General features: G+C 40.8%; 1 protein-coding gene across 1 annotated transcript in view; it reads left to right on the forward strand.

Annotated features, from left to right (window-relative positions):
- The window catches only part of Epg5 (ectopic P-granules autophagy protein 5 homolog), a 134,241-nt gene that overhangs the window by 70,832 nt on the left and 41,916 nt on the right, over positions 1–21,493 (forward strand). The window contains exons 17-25 of the mRNA XM_008825915.3: positions 602–742; positions 2,341–2,485; positions 2,697–2,894; positions 3,631–3,741; positions 9,032–9,154; positions 9,853–10,019; positions 11,524–11,745; positions 13,372–13,495; positions 18,493–18,637. Coding sequence (XP_008824137.1) covers positions 602–742; positions 2,341–2,485; positions 2,697–2,894; positions 3,631–3,741; positions 9,032–9,154; positions 9,853–10,019; positions 11,524–11,745; positions 13,372–13,495; positions 18,493–18,637 — 1,376 coding nt within the window. The remainder of the gene's footprint in view (positions 1–601; positions 743–2,340; positions 2,486–2,696; positions 2,895–3,630; positions 3,742–9,031; positions 9,155–9,852; positions 10,020–11,523; positions 11,746–13,371; positions 13,496–18,492; positions 18,638–21,493) is intronic.

Raw genomic sequence — 21,493 nt, forward strand, 5'->3', positions numbered from 1 at the left:
CTTGTTTCTTTCTCCTTGTCTGACTTTTCTTTCCCTACTAGTTATAATTTATGAGTATAAAATTTTATATTTTTCTCCCAGTATCATCATAATAGATGTGGTTTATCATGTTGCTCTTGACCACAGTGTGTATGAAAAATCTACCTTTATATAGATCATCATCTGTATTTTTTTTCCTGTATTTGAGATGATTTCTTAAGGATAGAGCTTCCAAAATGAATCAAAGAAAAAGAAAATCTGTAAAACATACTGTTTTAGAAGAATTTTTCCAGTTTATATTGGCAGTCCGAGCTCACCCTATAGTATTCCCTTTGCTGCAGTAGCTTCTGGGAGGGATACTTAGGTAAGGAAAGCCCTGGGCCCTCATCTCAGTCTTAGGACATTGTGCAAATTTGGGCTCAGTACTTCAACTTTCTCATCTATAAAATGAAAATGTAGATGAACATTTAAGACCCTTTGTATTTCTATGTTATGAGTCCTGTATTTCTGTGTATAGGTTAGGCATAACAGTTGGTGGTGGCCTGAGATAGTATTAGAGGCTTGCACTTCATTGGCAGAATGAGCTGCCCTAATATTTTTAGGTCCCTTTCTTTTTCGTTAGCATTGAGAAGTTCTGTGCAGAAGGCATCTCGCTGCTGGGAATTCTGGTCCAGTCAAGGCATTTGAGAGCAGTGGTCCATGTCCTGGATAAGATCCTACCTTTGTTCTACCCTTGCCAGTATTACCTCCTGAAGAATGAGCAGTAAGTAAATTTGTTCTGTCTGTGGCAGGAGTCATTCATTTTTAATTATGTATATTTGTGTGTGTGTCTGTGTAGGTATATATGTGCATGAGTGCAGGTGCCCTTGGAAGTTAGAAGAGGGTATCAGATCCCTTGGAGCTGGAGTTACAGGTGCTTGTAAGCTACATCACATGGGTACTGAGAAACCAACTTGGGTCCTTTGCAAGATCAATACGTGTTCTTTATTGTTGAAGAACCCCCAACAGTATATTTTTTATGAGGCACCCAGTTTAGAATGTGGTTGATGAAGTGTTTAGATTAATAATTACAGTTTTATTATTGTAAAAGTATTTCCCATATCATTTAGTTTGGAATTGTGTATAAAGCCCATTAGTATTTGAAAGAACAGTTACTTCCCTGAGACTCTGGTAATAGTGCTCCTGACATTGAGCAGCAATTATAACAATAGCAAAACATGTTGTTTTATGTGGCCTCTGGTGTGTGTGCATAGTGTGGTGTTGTGGACAGATAAGATGCATAGAAGGGAAGAAGAGATAACCTGTTGAGGGAGCAGGGAGTTGAGCATCTGCCTGGGGGTTCATGAAGAGTGATAAAAAATGGGTGAGGCCCAGTAGTGATGGAGCAGGTAGTACATATAAGGCATAAGAGTGGCATCTGTTTTCCTGTTGAGTGTCTTCATTCATTATGTTTTAGACTTGCTTAGTGATGAGAATTATCTGAGGGGGCTTATTAACTATACATTCCCAGACTCCTTTGGATATTTAATTTTAGTAGGGAAGGTTAGGGCCTGGGAACTCTTTTAAAAATTTGAAAACTAACATCTTGAAGGGGCTGGAGAGATGGATCAGTGGTTAAGTATACTGGCTGCTCATGCAGAGAACCAAGGTTCAGTTCCCAACGTCTGTGTGGCAGCTAACAACTGTCCTTAACTCCAGTTCCAGGTTATCTGGTGCCCTCTTCTGGCCTCCATAGACTTGCATGACACAGGTGTACTTATATACATACAAACAAAATACTCCAGCATACAATTTTAAAACGACCACCCTGAGCACTTTGGGAAGTTTTGGAAATGAATAACTTGGAAAAATCTTTGCTTTTTTTAGAAGTGGAGTTGTGGAGGGGATAGTGGTGTTTTAGGGTATTTTCTTCTAGTGCCCTTTAACGTGTGTGTATTGGATCTGTTCATTACAGTACTGTAGATAGATAGGATTCCTTTTAACTCACATTAAATATGGAGACTTTATTCTTCTGAAATTCCTGAAGATTTATAAGAATCTCTTAAGTAGCATGTTGGTCTAAAAACAGAACCAATTTAACATTTTTTATGTTTTCTCCTAAGTAATTACCAGATGACAGGAAAAGAAAAACTGAGGATATGGCTCAGTGGTAGGGCACTTGTTTAGCATGCATGGGGCTCTAGGTTCAATCCTCAGACACTACCCTTCTTTACCTCCACCAAAAAGTCAGATGTGATGGTGCATGCCTTTAATCCAAGCACTTGGGAAGTGGATGCAGGAGGATCTGGTGTTTAAGGACAGCTGATAGTCCTGTCAGCTCCTGATGGGAAGGTAAGACATGTGATCCTGTGTGCTCTACAGGTTTTTGTCGCACCTCCTCCTCTTCCTACACTTGGATAGTGGTGTACCTCAGGGTGTCACACAGCAAGTCACCCACAAGGTGGCGCAACATCTGACAGGAGCCAGCCATAGGGACAACGTGAAGCTTCTCAACAGCATGATCCAGGTCGGGGCCCTTACAAACCTGAATACACTCTCACTCTTCCTCCCCACAGAATCTGTGGTGTTAAGTCTTTTTGATATGGGCATTCTAATTACTTGGTACAGTATTTTTAACAAGGAAGGCTAACAGATTTGGGCTTTTGTGGAGATAGATAGTATTTTGTAGGTGTTTTAAGGTAGGAACTGTTCAAGTCACCTGAGCTGCTTCTTCACAGGCACACATATCTGTAAGCACTCAACCTAATGAAGTAGGTCCTGAGGCTGTGCTGGAGTTCTGGGTTCAGGCTCTCATAAGCCAGCATCTCTGGTACCGAGAACAACCCATCCTCTTCCTCATGGATCACTTGTGCAAAACAGCTTTTCAGCTGATGCAGGAAGATTGTGTGCAGAAATTACTCTACCAGCAGCACAAGGTAAGTATAAGAGAATTTATGTTTCAGTCATTGACTAGACACTGGCTTCTAAAAAGGTCTCCTATGCCTAGGTCCTGGTATTATTCTGTGGCCACTAATTTTTTTTAAAACTTTGCCTCAATGTTGTTTTATCTCAGTAACATTGTCATTGGCACAGATCCTAGGGAAAGTATCACAGAGGACACTTGGGAAGGGCCCTGTAGTGCTCATCACAGTCCCCTGCAGTGCACTGTCTGGGACTGCTGGTGCTGATGGACTCAATCTTGAAATCTGTGTTTTTTCACTTAGCATATATTCTTTGTCATGGGATTCATGATGATACTTTCATACATGTATGTCATACACTTTGCTCACGCCTGGACAGGTTCACTACTGAATTCTTCCAGACCTTTAAAGAAGAACTAGCTCCACTGTTCTTCTGAATGTTCTGGAAAATAAAAAGAGGAGTGTTACCAAACTCATCTGTGTCTCAGTTTTACCTTGCTATCCAAAGGAAATAAGAACAGAACAAGAAAGAAAATCATAGATCCTTTTCTCTGATGAACATAGACACAAAAATTTTCAATAAAATACTTGCAAACTGAATTTAGTAATACATTAAAATGATCATACATCATGAAATCTTTGTCTTATTGGAATCTTCCAATGTCGAGAAACTATTGCTAATACTCTTGGAAGAGTCAATGATAAGGTTTTTTTCAAAGCCTCCTCTCTGCTGCTCTTCTCTCTGATGTAGAATGCTTTAGGTTACCACTGTGACCGGAGTCTGCTTTCTTCCTTGGTGAGCTGGATCGTAGCAGGCAACATTACTCCTTCCTTCATAGAGGGCTTGGCCATGCCCACTCAGGTATGAAGCCTGCTGGGGACCATTTGTGACCTTTGGGAATTTTAATATTGTTACCATTTTTACTAATACATTACTAATAGCCTATAATAATTCACGTTTGTTTAACATTACTATATGTAAATGTACTTAAAATTTTTTAAATTGTCACAACAGTGCTCTGTGACCCACCATTTCTGTTTTATGGAGCATTGAACTGAGGTTAGGTCAGGCTGAGTGCAGAGAGGTTAAGAGTGGGTGTTGGGGCCAGGTAGCCTGGCTTTCAGTCTTGATTCTGTCATTTGCTAGCATGTGCGTTGGGCAGCTTGCTTATGTCTGTTCCTCAGTTTCCTCCTTGTCAGATGATACATTTTGATTCTGGGGTCTTTACAATATCCTCACAGCAGAAAACTGGGCCACATATCTTGTTGCCAAGGAGGTTGAAGTATCAGCACCTATGTGTAAAGCACTTACAACAGAGCTTAATACAGTTAGTACTCACTAAGTTTTGGGCCTTTTCATTGTCATCATTAGCAGCAGCAGCATTTATTTTCCTTAGTACTGCCAACTCTCAGACTGTATAAAGTCATTTCTCTGCTTCGTCCCTCAAGCCAGTACTAATGTTCTTCAGCTAATCAGCTTGTCTTCCTGGTCTTCTGTGTCTGAGCTGATACCAGCTTCTTGCTGTTAACCTGACTAATGCCTCCCTCTCCACCTCTGTGTTTCTACCTTGCTGAGTCTCTGAAGATCTGTCTTTCCTGATGAGCTCTAGAGCATTCTCTGATGTAGCCCTCTGCCTCCAGTGCTCCTCACTACTGCTCCCTTCACCTTCATAATTGATAGGTAAAGTAGGCGATGGATGAATCCAGTTGATCGGGAGAAAGCATCAGGACACAGATAAAACTCCAGCGAAATAGAGTTTATTGGCAAAGGAACATGTGGGACAGATTCTCTTCTGGGCAGAGAAAATGTCTGCCTGGGCCTTGAGCTAGGGTCTTTTATAGGGAGGCTTCTGGGGGGTGCAGAAGGCAGGAAGATACATTTTTTTAAAAGTTAGGCAGGGGGAAGCGGGAGAGTGGGACTGTTAAAACCTGCTCCCTTCTGTCTGTCAGCCAGGTTCTGGGAAATGAGGGGATCCCGGTAGGAGAGTTCCTGAAGAGTTTCCGAGCACGAGTGAGTGAGTGAGCGGTTCACTGGAAGGGAGGTGGGAAGCTGGATTGAGAGGAGGGAAGGAATCAAAGGAGAGCAAGGGGTTTTCAAGAAACATAACATGGAAGAGTTGTAGTTTAGAGGGAGCTAGATTGGCAAGAGATGTGTGGGTTACTTAAGCTGGTGGGGGGAAAGGACAGAGATGGGCTGACCCAAAGTAAGCTTAAGTCTCTCTTGAGCCAGGAGAGTGGTAGTGGCCAGAGCACAGACAAGGTTGCCAGTCCCAGATGGTGGTATTAAGCTGTTCAGAGAGAAGCTATTGGGACAAAAGTGGGACCCCTCATCTGTCCCAAAACCCCTAATGCCTGGTCCTTATTTTTAGTTGTATAGAGGAGGAATGGACATTTGAGGTTGGGAAGAGGTAGAACCAGTGACTTTTTAAGAGTGTTTATAGTTGTGGAAGGCTGTTGTAATGGGCCCTAAGGGGTCAACAATGGGCCCTAAGGGGTCAACAGACTCGGGAATTCCTTTGGAAGCTTCGTAGAGCAGCTTTGTAAAGAGGGCAAAGTTAGGAATCCAGGTGCGCAGGTACCCTGCAATGTCTAAGAAAGACATAATTTCCTCTTTGGTTGTGGCCAGAAATGGTGGGCTGTAGGCGTGAGAAGGAACCCCAAGTACTTGACCTGAGGGAAAGAAAGGTGAGTCTTAGCTGAAGATATCCTATATCCTTTGTCCCCCAGAAAATTAAGGAGTTTGATTGTGTGGGCCTTGGAGACTGAGAGAGATGGAGAGCAAAGAAGTAGGTTATCTACATATTGTAGGATGGTGGAGGGGTTAAGGTCTAGGGAAGTTAAATCCCGGGCTGGGCTTGTTCAAAGTGGTGAGGGCTATCTCGAAACACATTGGGCAGGACAGTCCAGGTTAGATCATAGGTGCGAGTGATGCATTTAAAATCTTGCATGAAGTGTGTAGGATTAGTAGAAAAAGAGCCTATTTTGTGTTTGAGGTGATAGATCTCCAAGAGGGAGAGGGACATTGTCAGACCTTGACCATTCTGTCCATATGTGCCACCTTCCGGAGGGGAAAGATACCATGGGCAGGGGGTTGAGACTGGGTGTGGGAGCGAGTATGGCTTGACATAGGAGAGGGGTTGGGAGAAGGGGAGCCCTGGAAAAAGGCCAGAGTGGGAGAGATGGGAGGGGTGGCCTGTCCATGAGAGGATGCAGGGGCAGAGGTATTGGAGGCAGGGTCTGAAATTGAAGTAGAAGTAGATACAGGAGGGATAAAGGGTTATTTGGTCTAGAAGCCAGAATAGGGGAGACTAGGGAATATTTGGCAAGGAGGTGTTGAAGGTTTTGGATTTCTTCGAATAGAGGAGAATCAGTGGAAGGAGAGGGGGTTATGGACTTAGAGTGCCTGAGAGGGGAGGGGGAAGATCGTGGCGTGGAGAGGGAATTTGAGCCGGAGAAAGGAGGGGAGCCAGGTTGGGGCCCTGGAATGGAAGGCAAGGGAGAGTATAGCATGGGGAGGACCTGGCTGTACCTCACACTGGGGAGCAGGAGGAGGTTAGGGATGGGTCCTAATCAGAAGCTATGGTAGGATCAAAAGCCGAGGTGGAGGCGTAGGGAGGAGGAGGAGGGGCGGAGACCCCTGCTGGGTTGGGAGCCTGTGAAACTGTCTTAGCCAGAAGAACCTGATGGGAAGAACATGGGACAAAAAGGGAGGGATTAGCATGGAGAGCAAAGAAAGCTTGGAGGTATGGTAATTTGGATCGTTTGCCTTTACAATGGCAGAAATTTTCTAAATCTCTCAAAATATTGAAGTTTAAGGTTCTAGTATCTGGCCAAACAGAGTTATTATCTAACTCGTACTGAGGCAAGGCAGTGGTGCGCAGGAACTTCAGGTGTTTTGGCCTGATTGTATCCGAAAGTCCTAGTTGTTTTAAGGATTTAAGAAGACAAGCAAGAGGGTGGTTCCCACAGTGACAGATTAAGTACAGAGTGAAGAGGAGATAGAGAAAGAATGAAGCAAGAGGGTAGGAGATAGAGACAGAACTGAGCAGATGGGAGACAAAATCCTCTCTCCATAGGGAGTGGAGGCAGGATCATGAGTCCAGGCAGGAAAGTGCAGCAGACAAGGAAGAGAGAGACAAGGAGGGAGTAGGAGGAAAAGGGGTTTGGCATCGGTCATGCAGAGCGAGGAAAACCAGACACCAAAAGATAGCATCTGTTTTTTGTTGCGTGGGTTCGAGTTATTTTCGAGTTATTTTCAAGTCCCAGAAGGTGGCGTCCCACAATCAGATCATCGGGGGAGAGGAAAGGTAAGATCCTGTCCTGGACAGGAAGTAGTGCATGTTTCTATCTCTGGAAAGAGTGTCCTATATCCAGAGAAAGGAAGGGATTTTCTGACATGTGATTTCGAGGCAAGCGAGAGGAGTGGAAAACCCTGCAATGAAAGTGTGGTGTGACCGGCCAGTAGATGGAGACAAAGTACAAGGAATGGGATGGGAGAAAAGCAGAAAAAACGCAGTGAGCCAGAAGGGAGGGAAGTTTGTGGAACAAGTTGATCCCGAGGTTTAGTAGAGGAAGATGAGCCCCAGAACGGTGGTGGTTTAGTAGCGCCCCGGAAGGGCAGTGGTGAGAGGGGGTGGGGGGAGGGAGAGAGAGAGAGATAGGGAGAGAGAGAGATAGGGAGAGAAGTACTTAAAATTAATTTATATATTTTAGTGCCAGGAACCATGTTGTAGATTAAAGAGAGAATATTTTGGCCTGAAAAAAATATGTTGGTGTTAACTTAACATTTTTAGTTTTCATGAGATTTTACTTAAAAATTAATATACCAAGTAAATTAATTTTAAGCATAAATTTATATTGACTGTGTATACATATTTAGTTATATAGTCTTTGTTGAGAATGTGGTTGGTTTATCATTTTTAAACTAAAACACCTTTGAAGTAGACAAACAAAATGAATGCACCTTAAAACACTTTGAAAGTAAACTAAAAACAAAATTGGTATTTAACAAATAGGATTTTACCCAACCGGATTAGATGTTGTTTTGTATAGGTAATTAGTGGTCTAAAGAAAGAGTGAAGTTTCCATATAGATTTGAGGTAGCATCTTTTTCCTTTTTAAGAGCTAAATAACTAAAGGAAGTTAATCAAACCTTGTATAAATCTGTGGAGACAGGAAAGACAAGGAAACATGAACAGATTAGGTTAAGAATAAATAAAATCTAAATAGTACTGAAAATAATTCCATTAGCTAGTTTCATTATAGACAGTAATACCCTCTGTTGAAATTAATTTACATCTTAGTTATTCTCAACTTCATAGTGCCTTTACTCTTAGGCTGTTTTGTTGTTCTCCTTCTCCTTGTCACAGGGTCAGGGGGCCAGCCTGAACCTGGGAAAGTCTTGGAGAACACATCTTGAGATAATAGGCTTGAGTCTGAAGTGGGAGGGCCAATCCCATCTCCAGAGTCAGTGTCTCAGTGAGCTCAAACAGCTTGTGACAGTTTACCAATATAATTAATATTACTCTGACAGTAATTACTTATATTAGCTTGTGTACTCTAATAGATGGAAAATTTCTCCAGGACAGAGCCCCTGTCTGGCCCTTGATTCCATCCCTTGTGTCTAGAGCTTCCCTAGCAAATATTATTGAGTGAATGAACATGCTTTTTGTACCCTTTCTTTAAAAATTTTATCATTTTTATTTATGTGCATGTATGTTTGTGTGGGTGCCCAAAGAGGCCAGAGAAGGGTATCAGATTCCCTGAAGCTAGAGTTATGGGCAGTTTGTAGGAACTGAAGTTCAGTCTTCTGAAGAAGCAACAATCCTAGCCATCTCTCCAGCTGCTCACCCCAAATAGCTTTCCTAAAAGAATTTAACCATTTTTCCAGCTATTTGTCTGATTTTATACATGTGACAATAATATAGACATACTAAATACTAATTCTAGAAGCGAAATATTTGTTGCCTGAGCTGTATCTCTGTGTGTGTGTGTGTGTGTGTGTGTGTGTGGTAGTGCTAGAGATCAAATCCAGGAACATGCTAGGCAAACACTCTACCACTGGGCAATACCTCCAGTCTTGGTTTGAACTTGTGAACAGAATGTAGGTTATCAGTTGGAGTTAATGGCTCCTTTCTCCAATATCTTTGCAGGTTTGGTTTGCATGGACTGTGCTGAACATGGAATCCATCTTTGAAGAGGACTCCCAGCTTCGAAGAGTTGTTGAAGGAGAATTGGTTATAAATGCTGCTTTTACCCCTGACCAAGCTCTAAAGGTACAGCAGTAGTTTGCATTTGAATTACAGGGGGTTACTTACATTCTTATGCTGAGGGATTCACTGTATCCTATTAACTATTCCTGTATTTTCTATTCTCGTGAAAGTTCCAAAAACACAGCCACAAAATCAGCATTTAAAATCCTTGTGTGCTGGCTTGAATTTACTCTGTAGTTGTGGATGATTTTGAACTCATGATTTTCCTGCTTCCATCTCCCAAGTATTTGGATTATAGACTTTTTACAGTACTGGGGATTGAATCCAGGGCTTTGAGCATGCCAGGCAAGTACTCTACCAACTGAACTATATTCCCAGCTCTTTAGATGGTCTTTTTTGATTTTTGACCAGGGTCTCCCTGTAGCCCTAGCTGGCCTGGAACTCGCTCTGTAGATCAGGCTGGCCTCAAACTCACAGAGATCCACCTGCCTCTGCTTCTGCTGGGATGAAAGGCGTGTACCACCACGCCATGCCCAGCCAGATGACTCTTAAGGTGCATTTTGATTTTGGAGTCTTTGAAGTATCTTCACGCCAGTAAACTGGCCCATATGTCTTGTTGTCAAGGAGGTAAAGTGTCAGCTAGTGGGCTGGAGAAATGCTTTATGACTTTGTTTTTTTCCTACTGAATTGTAAACAAATATTTAACTTAGAGGTTGTGATTGTGTTCATGTGGGGATTGCCAAAGCTTTCCTCTCTTGTAGAAAGCCCAAGTCCAGCTGAAGCTGCCCATTGTCCCATCTCTGCAGAGGCTGTTGATTTATCGCTGGGCTCATCAGGCTCTGGTCACACCTTCTGATCATCCTCTTCTGCCCCTCATTTGGCAGAAGTTTTTCCTCCTGTATCTTCATCGCCCAGGACCACAATATGGGTATGGTACCCAGTGCTGTAGTAAGTTCCTATGAGCTCATGCCCGAGTCTGTATTCTTATGCTGTGGAGTGTGAGTTATATTCATTCTCGACATCTATTGAGGAATCTCTCTTTGTTTAATATTTATTAACTAGATCTCAATTGAGTTTGATGTGTCTTGTGGCAACTTCTCTTTACTCTCCTGTGTCCCCAACATGTTGAACAAAAGCACCTGGGGATTGGGCAAGGTGTAGTAGAGAACTTCTGGGGATGCACTGGGAGAGAAGGAGCTCCAAACTGAGTCCACATATGTGATCTCTGTGGGATTTGTGCAAGGGGATCTTATAATGTAGTACATGTGGCAGCCTTGGCTGTGCCATTAGGATTTTGAACAGTTCCACTGCAAGGTATGCTGACTAGGCAGAACTGTCCACTGTTACCAACCACCGCTCTTAGCTCCTACTTTAGATCCCAGCCCCACCCCATTCCCTGCAGCACTTTGAAACAAAAAGATGCTGACTCTTTGTCAATACTATATTCTGTTAGATTGCAAATTCCTTAAGAACAGAGACCATCTTTATTATTTAAGTGGTGCTGATGTCTTGAGTTTGTGTAGTGTTTCATTCTTTTCAAGACCACTTTCATGTAGTAGTTTCTCTGTGGATATATTTCAAGACCCCCTCTAGATGTTTTAAGCCTCAGATAGCACCAAACTTTAGATATACTGTGTTTTTCTTCTACATACATATCTATGATAAAGCTTAATTTATAAATTAGGCACAGCAAGAGATTAATAGTAATAACTAATAATACAACAGTTATAACAATATACTACAATAAATGGTCTTTAAAAAATTATATATTATTTTTATTTTATGTATAATAGTGTATTGCCTCTGTGTGTGTAAGTACACTGAGTCATGCAACACCTGCAGAGGTCAGAAGGCGTCAGATCCCCTGGAATTGGAGTTAGGATGGTTGCTAGCTGCCATGTGGGTGCTGGGATTTGAACCCAGGTCCTCTGTAAGAGCAGTCAGTGCTCCTAACTGCTGAGGCATCTCTTCAGCCTGAATAAATGTTATTTAAAACATATATTGCTATTGGCAAGATGGCTCAGTGAGTAAAAGTACTTGCTGTGCAAGCCTGATGACCTGAGTTTGATCCCAGGAACCTGTGGTGGAAAGAGAAAACCAGCTCCTGAAAATTGTTGTCTGACCGTCACACATGTGCTGTGGCATGTGTGCACCTGCATTCACACATACGCAGAATAATAATAAATAAAATTAAAACATGTATTATTTCTGTAGTTTTCCATTCGATATTTTTGGAATGATTGAGTAGAGGTACTTGGAAGCATGCCGAGAGGAGCTACTATAAACACCATTTCTTGGAATCCTCAGAATAACCTTTGAGGAAGAAATAAGAATTAATGGTGTACCCAGTCATAGTAACTTGCTGATTTACTGCTGCCACATAGAACATTTTGTGCTGAAATGTTACAGGCCTATGCTTATATTTTTTAAAGGTTACCTATAGATGGTTGTATTGGAAGAAGATTTTTTCAAAGTCCTGCACATATCAATTTATTGAAAGACATGAAGAGGCGTCTGACGGAGGTGGCTGACTTCCACCATGCTGCAAGCAAAGCTCTTCGTGTTCCAGCAGAGGGCAGTGAAGAGACACCAGAGAGGCAGACTGGCACCCCTGGTTATCTGACTTCGCCAGAACTACACAGGGAACTTGTAAGGTGAGGTGTCTGTCCTGCTGTTTGTGGCACAGGTATTATGCTGGCATGGTTAGCTATGATACAGAACCACATGTTACCCTTATGCTATTAGACTGAATATGGAAAGTGGCTTTGACACAGATTCACATCATGAGATGTTTCTCATGAGATGTGAATTTGGATGTAGCTCTGTTGAGTGTTTCAGTCTGAGTGATAACCAGAGGGCTGATAATCCTTTCTGTTTTTTAATGTAAAAAGTTTTATCATGATAGGCATATAACTATCAGAGCTACTAGAATTAGCTCTTAAATAAATGACCAAGGTAAGACTCTTTAACTGTGGTTCTGAGATCCTTGACAGGATTTAGGGATCCATGTGGATAGGGGTCAAGTAACCTCTCTATACTGCTTATCAGTTCAGGCACAGACTTGCATGTCCCAAAGTTTTAGTAATTTTGGAGTGACTAAAGATTCCTCTACCTTCTACCTGTAAGTTTAACTTAGTCCAAATTAACTTAGAGCAAGACTTAATGAAACCTTGCTGTTTGTTGGCAGTTATAATGAAGCATGGCTATTAGCAGTTATCCCTAATTACAAAATAGCTCAGGGAGGAACCCTAGGCTTTATGCTTGGTTTGACCTTGGGCCCTCTGGGCTTGCCCGGAGCCTCCGGGAAGATTTCTCCCCTTATCATGAATGGTTAAAGGAGCACTTTATTATTATTTTTTTTTACCTGGCTTTCCCACTAGAAGACTTTATTTTGGAACATTCTAGATCTTTAATGATCCCTCTCCCTTTTTTAAAGTCTCTTCCTGTGGGGTGTTTAGAAAGTGGCCATCAGTCTTACACAGTAGAAAGTACGAAGAAAAAACTGTATCCATACCAGCTTTTTCGTTTTAAGAAACTCACAGCCCTTTCTGCTCTCTGTCTTGCCACACTCTCCTGGAAGTAAAGGAGGTAATTTTCCACTTTGTTGAGCAGAGGTACACCAGGCTGCCTCCTGGTCATCTATTTTGCCAACAATGCCTTTGAATACCAGTGATCTTGGCTAATGGATAGCTTTTTATTCCTTGAAAAGACAAAACAAGAATAAAACTTAAAAATATATACTGGAAAATCCAGATACTTTTTTTTTTTTCTAAACTTAGCATTTTGAAAAAAATTCCTTTTTAATGAGAGCAGGGTAGTCACATGCACAGTTTTATTTATGATTTCCTGGAGACTGGAGATGGCCACTGACACTACAGCTGGTCGTTGTTTCCAGTGCAGAAGCTGAAGTAGCTTTTGTTATTTTCCAACACTATGCCTGAATTGTCAAGGAAAGCAAAGCTCCAGATTCAGATCCTAGGGCTGAGGTATAGGCACTCACCCCGAGTATTTCTGTCTATTCGCTATACTTACTTCTTCATTAGTAATGGAGCTCTCAGAGTCCCCTTTTCAGACCTTCTGCTTGACTAATTACTGAATCATACTTTAATGATCAATGAAGTAGCCCTGTTGAACTGTGATCTTTTTGGGATGGGTGGTGATTGCTTGACACCTTTCTTTACTCTCACATACTGGCGCCACAGTCTTAGTAATATGAGGAACTTCATTTGTCCGCACATCTTTTTATATATATTTTATGTAATTGTGTTTTTATCTTTCAGGCTCTTCAATGTATATGTATTATGGCTTGAAGATGAAAATTTTCAGAAAGGAGATACCTATATCCCTTCTCTACCAAAGCATTATGACATTCACAGGCTAGCAAAAGTCATGCAGAATAAGCAGGTAAAACTCTGCTAATGCCTTTTAGCATTTCTAAATGTGGTTTGGACCTGTCATAGTGATTACCCAGTGGTTGAACCCCTTATTTGTATGGAAATGGTGGTCAGACACATGGTCATTTTGATGGACTTTGTCAGTAAATAGGTGAATGTATTAACAGGATATTCTCCCTTGATTCTCCAGCTCTGAAATGGTCTCAGCTGGAATCCTCAAGCTTGTGCTAGGGCTTTTTGTAACCCGAGGAACACAACCTTTCTTTGACTGTATTCTTGCTTAAGTTGTCATCTGCTGAACATTTTTCAGCAATCACCTCTACCATCAAAAGCACAAGAAGAGAGTTTTAGGAATCCATACACGATATAGGTCAGAACAGGGAGGAGAAGAGGAGCTCTCCTTGGCTTTAAGAAGCCTTTATCAGTGTCCTGAGTTCTGACCATCCTTCTGGAGCCACTGTTTTAGTTTGTGTGTCCTAATCAGTTTTCTCTCTGGAATCCAGTGAGGTCTTTGATTATTTCTCAGGCTCAAACTTGTACTGTCAGTTTTTTCCAAGTTTCTGTAGCTTGGGGGCAGGGCAGGAAGGTAGGAAGAAAGCATCTCTCCTATTTTGGATCCTTTTACTGAAGGGATGAATTTTGGTAGCTGTTAACCTTGCACTGGATGGGTTTAGGAGCTTTTTTTTAAAAAATTATTTTTATTTTATGTGTATGCGTGTATCGCCTGCATGTAGGTAAGTGCACCCGTGTCGTGCAATGCCCGCAGAGGTCAGAAGAGGCTGTCAGATCCCCTGGGACTGGAGTTACAGACAGTTGGAGACTTTCATTGGTTCATTAGACCTGTCTGTTTTCACATTGTGTCTGGTACTTCATCTCCAGTAGTTATATTTGACTTACTTTCCTCCTTTCTTCCCTTCCTGTTTCCTTTTAAAAAAAAAATTTTATTTATTATTTTTATGTTATGTGTATGTGTGTACTGCCTGCGTGTAAGTAAGTGCACCCGTGCCGTGCAATGCCCAGGGAGAACAGAAGAGGCTGTTGGATCCTCTGGAACTGGAGTTACGGACAGTTGTTAGCTGCCATGTGTGTGCTGGGATTCGAACTGGGTCTTCTGCAAGAACAATCAGTGTTCTTAATTGCTGAGCCATCTCTCCAGCCCCAGTTCCTATTTCTTTATTCTTCCCTTCCTTCCATGACTATTTACTGAGTGCTTTCTAAGTGCCAGGTGATTAATGCCATAGATACAAAATTAATTTGATACTGGTCTCTGCCCATCAGGTAGGGGAGTAAAGCAGTGATCACATCTGTGACTACAACTGTGGGAGTGGAATGCTGTTGGTGTACTGTGAATGTAGATGAGCAACCCCATTTAGACCAACCAGGAGTGGTCTCTTGTGAGCTGAGCTCTGAACTTGGTGAGGTTGGAAGGAAAGGCATGGTGATGGAGAGTGGCAGAGGGTATTAGGTGGTAGAATGACTACTACATGCAAAAACATGGCATGTCTACAATGGCGCAGGCCAGGGCATGGCAGCTGAACATGGCGGATAGAACCAGAAACACTAATTGGGGTGAAGTCTCTAAGGGCAAGGTATTTCTAAAGATTTTGGATTTTATCCTTTGGAGAGCTACTACAGTGGCAGCAGTGGTTAAATAAATGGAATAGGGTTTTTATTTGAAAAAAAGATTTTGGGGCTGGAGAGATGGCTCAGTAGTTAAGAACACTAGCTGTTCTTTCAGAGGACCCAGGTTAAATTCCCAGCACCTACATGGTGGCTAACAACCATCCGTAACTCCAGTTCTGGGGAATCCAGCACATCCTTCTGACCTCCATGGACACTGTACAACTTGGGTGCACTTACACACATGCAGGCATTATACCCATACACATAAAATAAAAATAATAAATTGTAAAAAGTTAAAAAAAAGATTTTGTATTTTTTATTCACGTGTATTCTTGTGTGCCTGCATGAAACCATCTGATATGGATCTTTGCTAGAACAGTAAGCACTCTTAACCACTGAGCCATCTCTCCAGCCCTGGAGTAGGATTTTGTGATTGATTAGATACATAAGGACATCTAGGTGTTTTTTCCCTTTCCTTTCCTTTTCCTTTTTTTTCTTTTTCCTCACTTGGGCATCTGGAATGTTGGAAGAGGAAATGCTTCAAAAAAGACCTCTCTTAACATGGGGATACCCTGGAGGTATTTAGATACAGATGAGGAATAAGGCTAGGTAGAGAATGTGGGCTTGATGGTAGTAGAATGTTTTGATTAGGAAGAGAACTAAAGTATTACTCTGAGAAAGAATATTTAAGCCTCAGAGACATAAGACTTGGAATAGAAGCTAGAGGAATAGGAAAATGAGTATGAAATCTTAGTGGCCTGAATTCTTTGAGTGTTGTCTCATGCTCATTTCTTCTTTGTGCTCTGCATGTCACACCCTTTATCCAATCCTTTACAAATAATCGGAGCATGGATGTTTTAAAATATTAACCGTAGGGGCTAGAAAAATGGCCCAGTGGTTAAGAGCACAAACTGCTTTTGCAGATGACCCAAGTTTGGTTCCCAGCACCCATGTTGGGTGACTGATAACTGCCTGTAACTCCAACTCTGAGGGCACTTGCACTTACGTGCATATAGTCTTCCACCCCCCGCCCCCACATACACATAATTTTAAGAAGTCTTAAAAAATATTAACCATAACTTTCATGATTCTGTGAGATTTATCTTGGTTCCTCAGTCTCTAGTCAACTGATAATTGCCCCTCCCTCCTGTTTCTTTGAGATGCTATGGATGGAACTCAGAGCCTTCACATACTAGGCAATGTCTTTACCAATGAACTGCATCTCAGTCCCTCTCCTCTTTTTCAAAGTCAGTCTTTGGTTGTCATTTGATAAATAACTCCTTTTTTGATCTATAATTCAAGCTCTGAGTTGTTTTGTATTTGCTTACCAGTTGCTGTCAGGATTTTACCAGCAGTCTCTGTCAGGAGTTCTCAGCACAGGGGTTGGCAGGGTGACATAGGAACTCCATTTAAGGGAGATAAGGCTATCCAGTAGGAAGTTCTTCAACAAGTTCAACAAGAAGGAAGTTCTTCTACCCTACCCTTCAGTAGGATTCAGGTAGGATTCAGAATTGTTAGCAGGACACTTTGGAACTCTTCCTGAGTCTGTAATGCTTTGTCTTGTAGTTGGCTTAGAATTATTGATTTAGAGCTTCATAGCAGTGGCTAATTGAGAAGCTTGGATATTTCTTGGTTTAGAGAGATCCTTGAATCTTTAGAACACTTAAAACTTAAAAAGAGAAAGAAAAGCATGATCCATAAAGCCATCCTCCATAATTGATCACTTGGTATTCCTATTTGAAGTAATTACTACTGTATTTTATATCTGGCATTTTTCTAGTACAGGTAAAGCTCACCATATTAATATGAGTGATCACTGAAGTAAAGGTCATGCAGTTCAGAATATGTAACAATAGCTCACAGGAGTGTAGCAGAATACTAAAATTTCTGGTTTTTTCTTATGTATTTCACCTTCTAATTTTTTGTTTTTTAATTTTTGAGAACAGGATCTCATTTAGTAGCCCAGGCTAGCCTTGAGGCAGTCCTTTTGTTTCAGACTCCCAAGTGCTGAGAATATAGGTGTATACTACCATGCCCAGCTAGTTTACCTTTTCAATGACTATATTCCAACATTGAGAAAAGTGGAATGATGTAATGGACATGCTCTCCTCTTCCCCACATGTCACCATGCACCTGGTTTAATCTGTAGGTCATCTGTCCCTGTAGCATAAGTTATCATCTGTATACTAAATCTGGAGATCATTTAATACATAAAGGCTTTAAAAGATAAGGATAAATCACATTTACATTTGAAAAATATTGTTTCTTAATATCAAACATATAGCCTGTTAAAAATTACAGTTGTCTTATAAATGTCATCAAGGTTTTGTTTTTATAGTTTGAGTCAGAACCCTTATTTTGTGAGTGGTTGATGGGTCATTTTATTCTTTCTTTTCTTCCTTTTGCAGTTTATTTGTTGAAGAAACTGGATAGTTTGTCCATGGCTTCTTCACAGTCTGATTTTTGCTGCTGGTATAGCTTAACTTATTTTTCTTTCCCTTGTAGCACTTGTATATTCGGTATTTAGACTTAGAAGCTTAATCTAATCCAGGTTCATTTATTTGCTATTGTGTTTATTTGTTTAGACAAGGTCTCATTCTGTAGCCCAGGCTGGGCTATAACTTACTATGTAGCCCAGACAGGCCTTGAACTTGAAGTAGTTCTTTTGCCTTAGCCTTCTGAGAGTTGGGATTATAGGCATGCGCCTCCAAGACCAGCTTCTGTCTATTTATTTTTAAATCTTACTTTAAAAATTTTTTTTTTTGAGACAGCATTTCTTTATAGCCCTAGCTCTCTTGGAACTCACTAGGTAAACCAGGCTTGCCTTGAACTCACAGAGATATGCCTGCCTCTGCTCACAAGTGCTGGGACTAAAGGTGTGCGCCACCATGCCTGGCTTTTTAAAAAATGTTTTATTTTTTATATATGTCTTATGCACATAATTTAGTAGCTCAGTAGTATATATAATTCATAAATATACATATAGAAGGGCTGTTAAAATTACTTTTTCCAATCATGATACATAACAAAGGAGTTTTGCAACTGCTGCAAAGATTGTTAGGGGTTGTTTTTTGGGGTGGGTCTTTTTGAGACAGGGTCTTCCTGTAGCCCCAGGTGACCTGGAATTTGCTATGGAAACCAGGCTGGCCTTGAATTCACAGAGATCTGCCTGCCTCTGCCTCCTGAGTGCTGGGATTAAAGGCATGCACCATCATACTCAGCCTTCGTTAGTTGTCATTTTTAATGTAATCCAACCTAATACTGGAAGCCTGGAGTGGATCACCTTGTTGAAAAGCACTGATTTACTTTATAGTTAAGTACATAGTTTTATGTAAGAATATATGATTTATCTACCAATGTTCAAGTATTCTGCTTCTATTCTAGGATCTATGGATGGAGTATTTGAATATGGAGCGCATACATCATGAGTTCCAGGAAACTGTTGGACTATGGATGCAGGCCAAGCTTGAGTCCCATTCCATGCCCTGTAGCTCTTCAGCACAGTTAGACTTCACTGATCCTTTGTTGGGTGAGTCAAGTGAGCATCAGCTCCTTTGAAAGAATAAATAAATAAGTGATGGACTAATGAATCAAATTCATTGATGGTTAAGGTTTCCACACTATTTCTACTGTGAGAATTGTTCTGTAAGCATTCGATGTTTGGGGATAAAAAGAGTTCCATGTTTGTTTGTCTGCCACTTAGGAATCCAAACCATTAATGACTTAAACAAGATTGAGATTTAATTTTCTTGATGAAAGAAGTGTGGGGGCAGGTAGCTAAGAGCATTGGGGAACCTCCATGACTCCTGCAAGCTTTCAAGCACTCCAGCTTCCTATTTTGCTGCCCTATTGTTCTCACAGGTGCCATCTACTTGCCTTTCATGATGGCTGCATAGGTTTACACTGCCCTCTTTGCATATACATTACATAAGCAGGAAAGAGAGTCTCCCCAAAAGAATTCTTTCAAGAAGGTGCTCAGAGACTTTCTGGTTATGTCTCATTGGCTCAAACTGAGCCACGTGTCTGTCTCTAACTGAAAATGAGGCTGGTGTGCTGATGGCTCATTTATTTTTCAATGCTTTAAAAACACATTTCAATTTTAATTGCAAAGCTATATATATAATAAAATATAACTTTAAGTGGAATTATTTAACAGAAGTCTTATTTTTCTTTCTTTTTTAAAAAATTATTTATTTAATAACCACATGATTAGAAGAAACATTTCATTGCAGCATTAACATGTTCAGTGACAATTTCCAGAACAAAGATGCATCTCTTTCAAAATTGGCTGTAAATTTTTAGGTTCACAGTTGAATTAATACAGTTATACAATATTGAACTCAGTATAAGTCCTATAAGATGTAAAATTGAATGAGGTTTTAACCTTTAAAAAAGATCTCCATTTCATTTTTAAATATACTGTTTCATACAGAAAAACTCAATCTTAGTGCTACTAACACTTAGATGTTTACACATGCATCTCTAATCTCTATGTATCTTATTATTACTAGTCACAGTCAATTACTTTCTGAGATCCTTGGCACCTGAGCATGGAGTCGTCAGGTAGATTTCAGTGGTAATGTTTTTCATCTCTACTAATTAACATGAAGCAAATTTTTATGCTTCTTCCTCAAATATAACTCATTTTTTTATTTGTTGGTTTTTTCGTGTGTGTATTTCATATAGAACATCCCAAACAATCTTATTCATCTATATACCCACATCCCAAATGGCACCCATAGCCTCCTCTGCCTCCACTGGAGCCCATATACTCTGTCATCCCTGTTACTCTCCACTATGTTGTTGTACCCCCAGCTGTTCTCCAGTGCATGTCCATCCACTGAATCTAGTCAGCCAATCTAGATTCCTTGTTGTAGGAAGATCAGCTCTTTTTCACCTAGCAGCAAGCAGTTGCCAATATTCCTTTAGATAAGACTGTGGTCTGCTGTTCATTTTCCCAGTTCTATCCTGGGTTACTGTCTGGGAGTCTCTTGGGCCACCCTGGCCAACAACTCAAAGGAAGGTATCTCCTGTCTGGCATTGTTTCTTGTTATGTAGCCTTTAGCTATACATATGGACTCTTAAAGAATTATATTAATCCCTTTAATCTTCAGTTATACTTCCCTTTTGGGTGTTTAAGGCCATACAGTTGGCCCAGATAAACCAATTTATTTTTATTAAGGTCATTTGAGAATCTGTTCCTCAGGGGTCACATGGGCTTGGGAGAAGCCCCTAGCTCCTTTCTTTTACCAGTTCCATGTATGTGAAGATACGTCAAAGGTCCTGCTCAACTGTGGCTGGCTTCACTTGGAAGCATGGAGGAAATGTTTCCTCTGTAATTGACCCTCCTCTTTGTAGAATGAACACTGGTTCAAGTCCATTTGGTGGGGTCTCCATGGCCTCCTTGATCAAGAGGACAGGTGACTTAAGAGAGAGTCTCACTATGTAGCTCTGACTAGCCTGAAACTCATAGAGATCCACCTGCCTCTGCTTCCTGAGTGCTTGGATTAAAGGTGTCTACTACCATGCCCAGCTGAATTTTTTTCTTTGTAAGCTTTTTTCCTCTCTGTATCTGGAATGCTTACCACAAAAATGGATTATGTTTAGGGGGCTGGAGAGATGTCTTAGCAGTTAAGAGCACTGGCTGTTCTTGCAGAAGATCAGCACCCACATGGCAGCTAACAACTGTCCGTAACTCCAGTTCCAGGAGATCTGACAGCCTCATCTGTCCTCCATGGTCATTGCGTGACATGGGTGCACTTACCTACATGCAGGAAATACATGCATACACATAAAATACAAATAATAAATAATATATTTAAAAAGGAAAATTATATTTGAGTTCACCTTAATTACTAATTATAGTTTTTTAATGTAGGACAATAACAAAATTGTAAATATAATTGTTGCCTACATCTTACAATATATAGTGCAATAGAACACTGAAATGACTGACAGAAAGGCAAACATGCTCTTTTATTCCAACATGTTAGTTGGGTAAAGAAAGTAAAATAAGAACCTCTGGGTTTCAGTTCATTTGTCTGCTGAATAGTTTCATCCAAGGCGCCAATGTTTTCCAAAATTCCATTTTTCTCCTTGCTTTTTTTCCCCTGAAACACTTTTTTTTAAATTATAAAAATTGTATGTGCTCCTTGAAAAAAGAAAGCAATTTAGAAAGGTATACAGAGGATGATATGAAAACTGCCCTGGGCCTGCCCATGCAGTGTTTATTTTCTATTGCTGACATTTGCTAAATGAGAAGAAACCCATGGCTAGACCTGGGAACCCAGAGTACTTCTGTTTCTGCCTGTCTGTCTATAGTGCTTTTGTGTTGTCTAAAACTACCCTAAAAGGCTAATTGTTTTCTTTAGAATTAGAGAAAAGT

This window comes from Nannospalax galili, unplaced genomic scaffold (genome assembly GCF_000622305.1).
Source record: "Nannospalax galili isolate Female #2095 unplaced genomic scaffold, S.galili_v1.0 scaffold169, whole genome shotgun sequence".
Taxonomy (NCBI): domain Eukaryota; kingdom Metazoa; phylum Chordata; class Mammalia; order Rodentia; family Spalacidae; genus Nannospalax; species Nannospalax galili.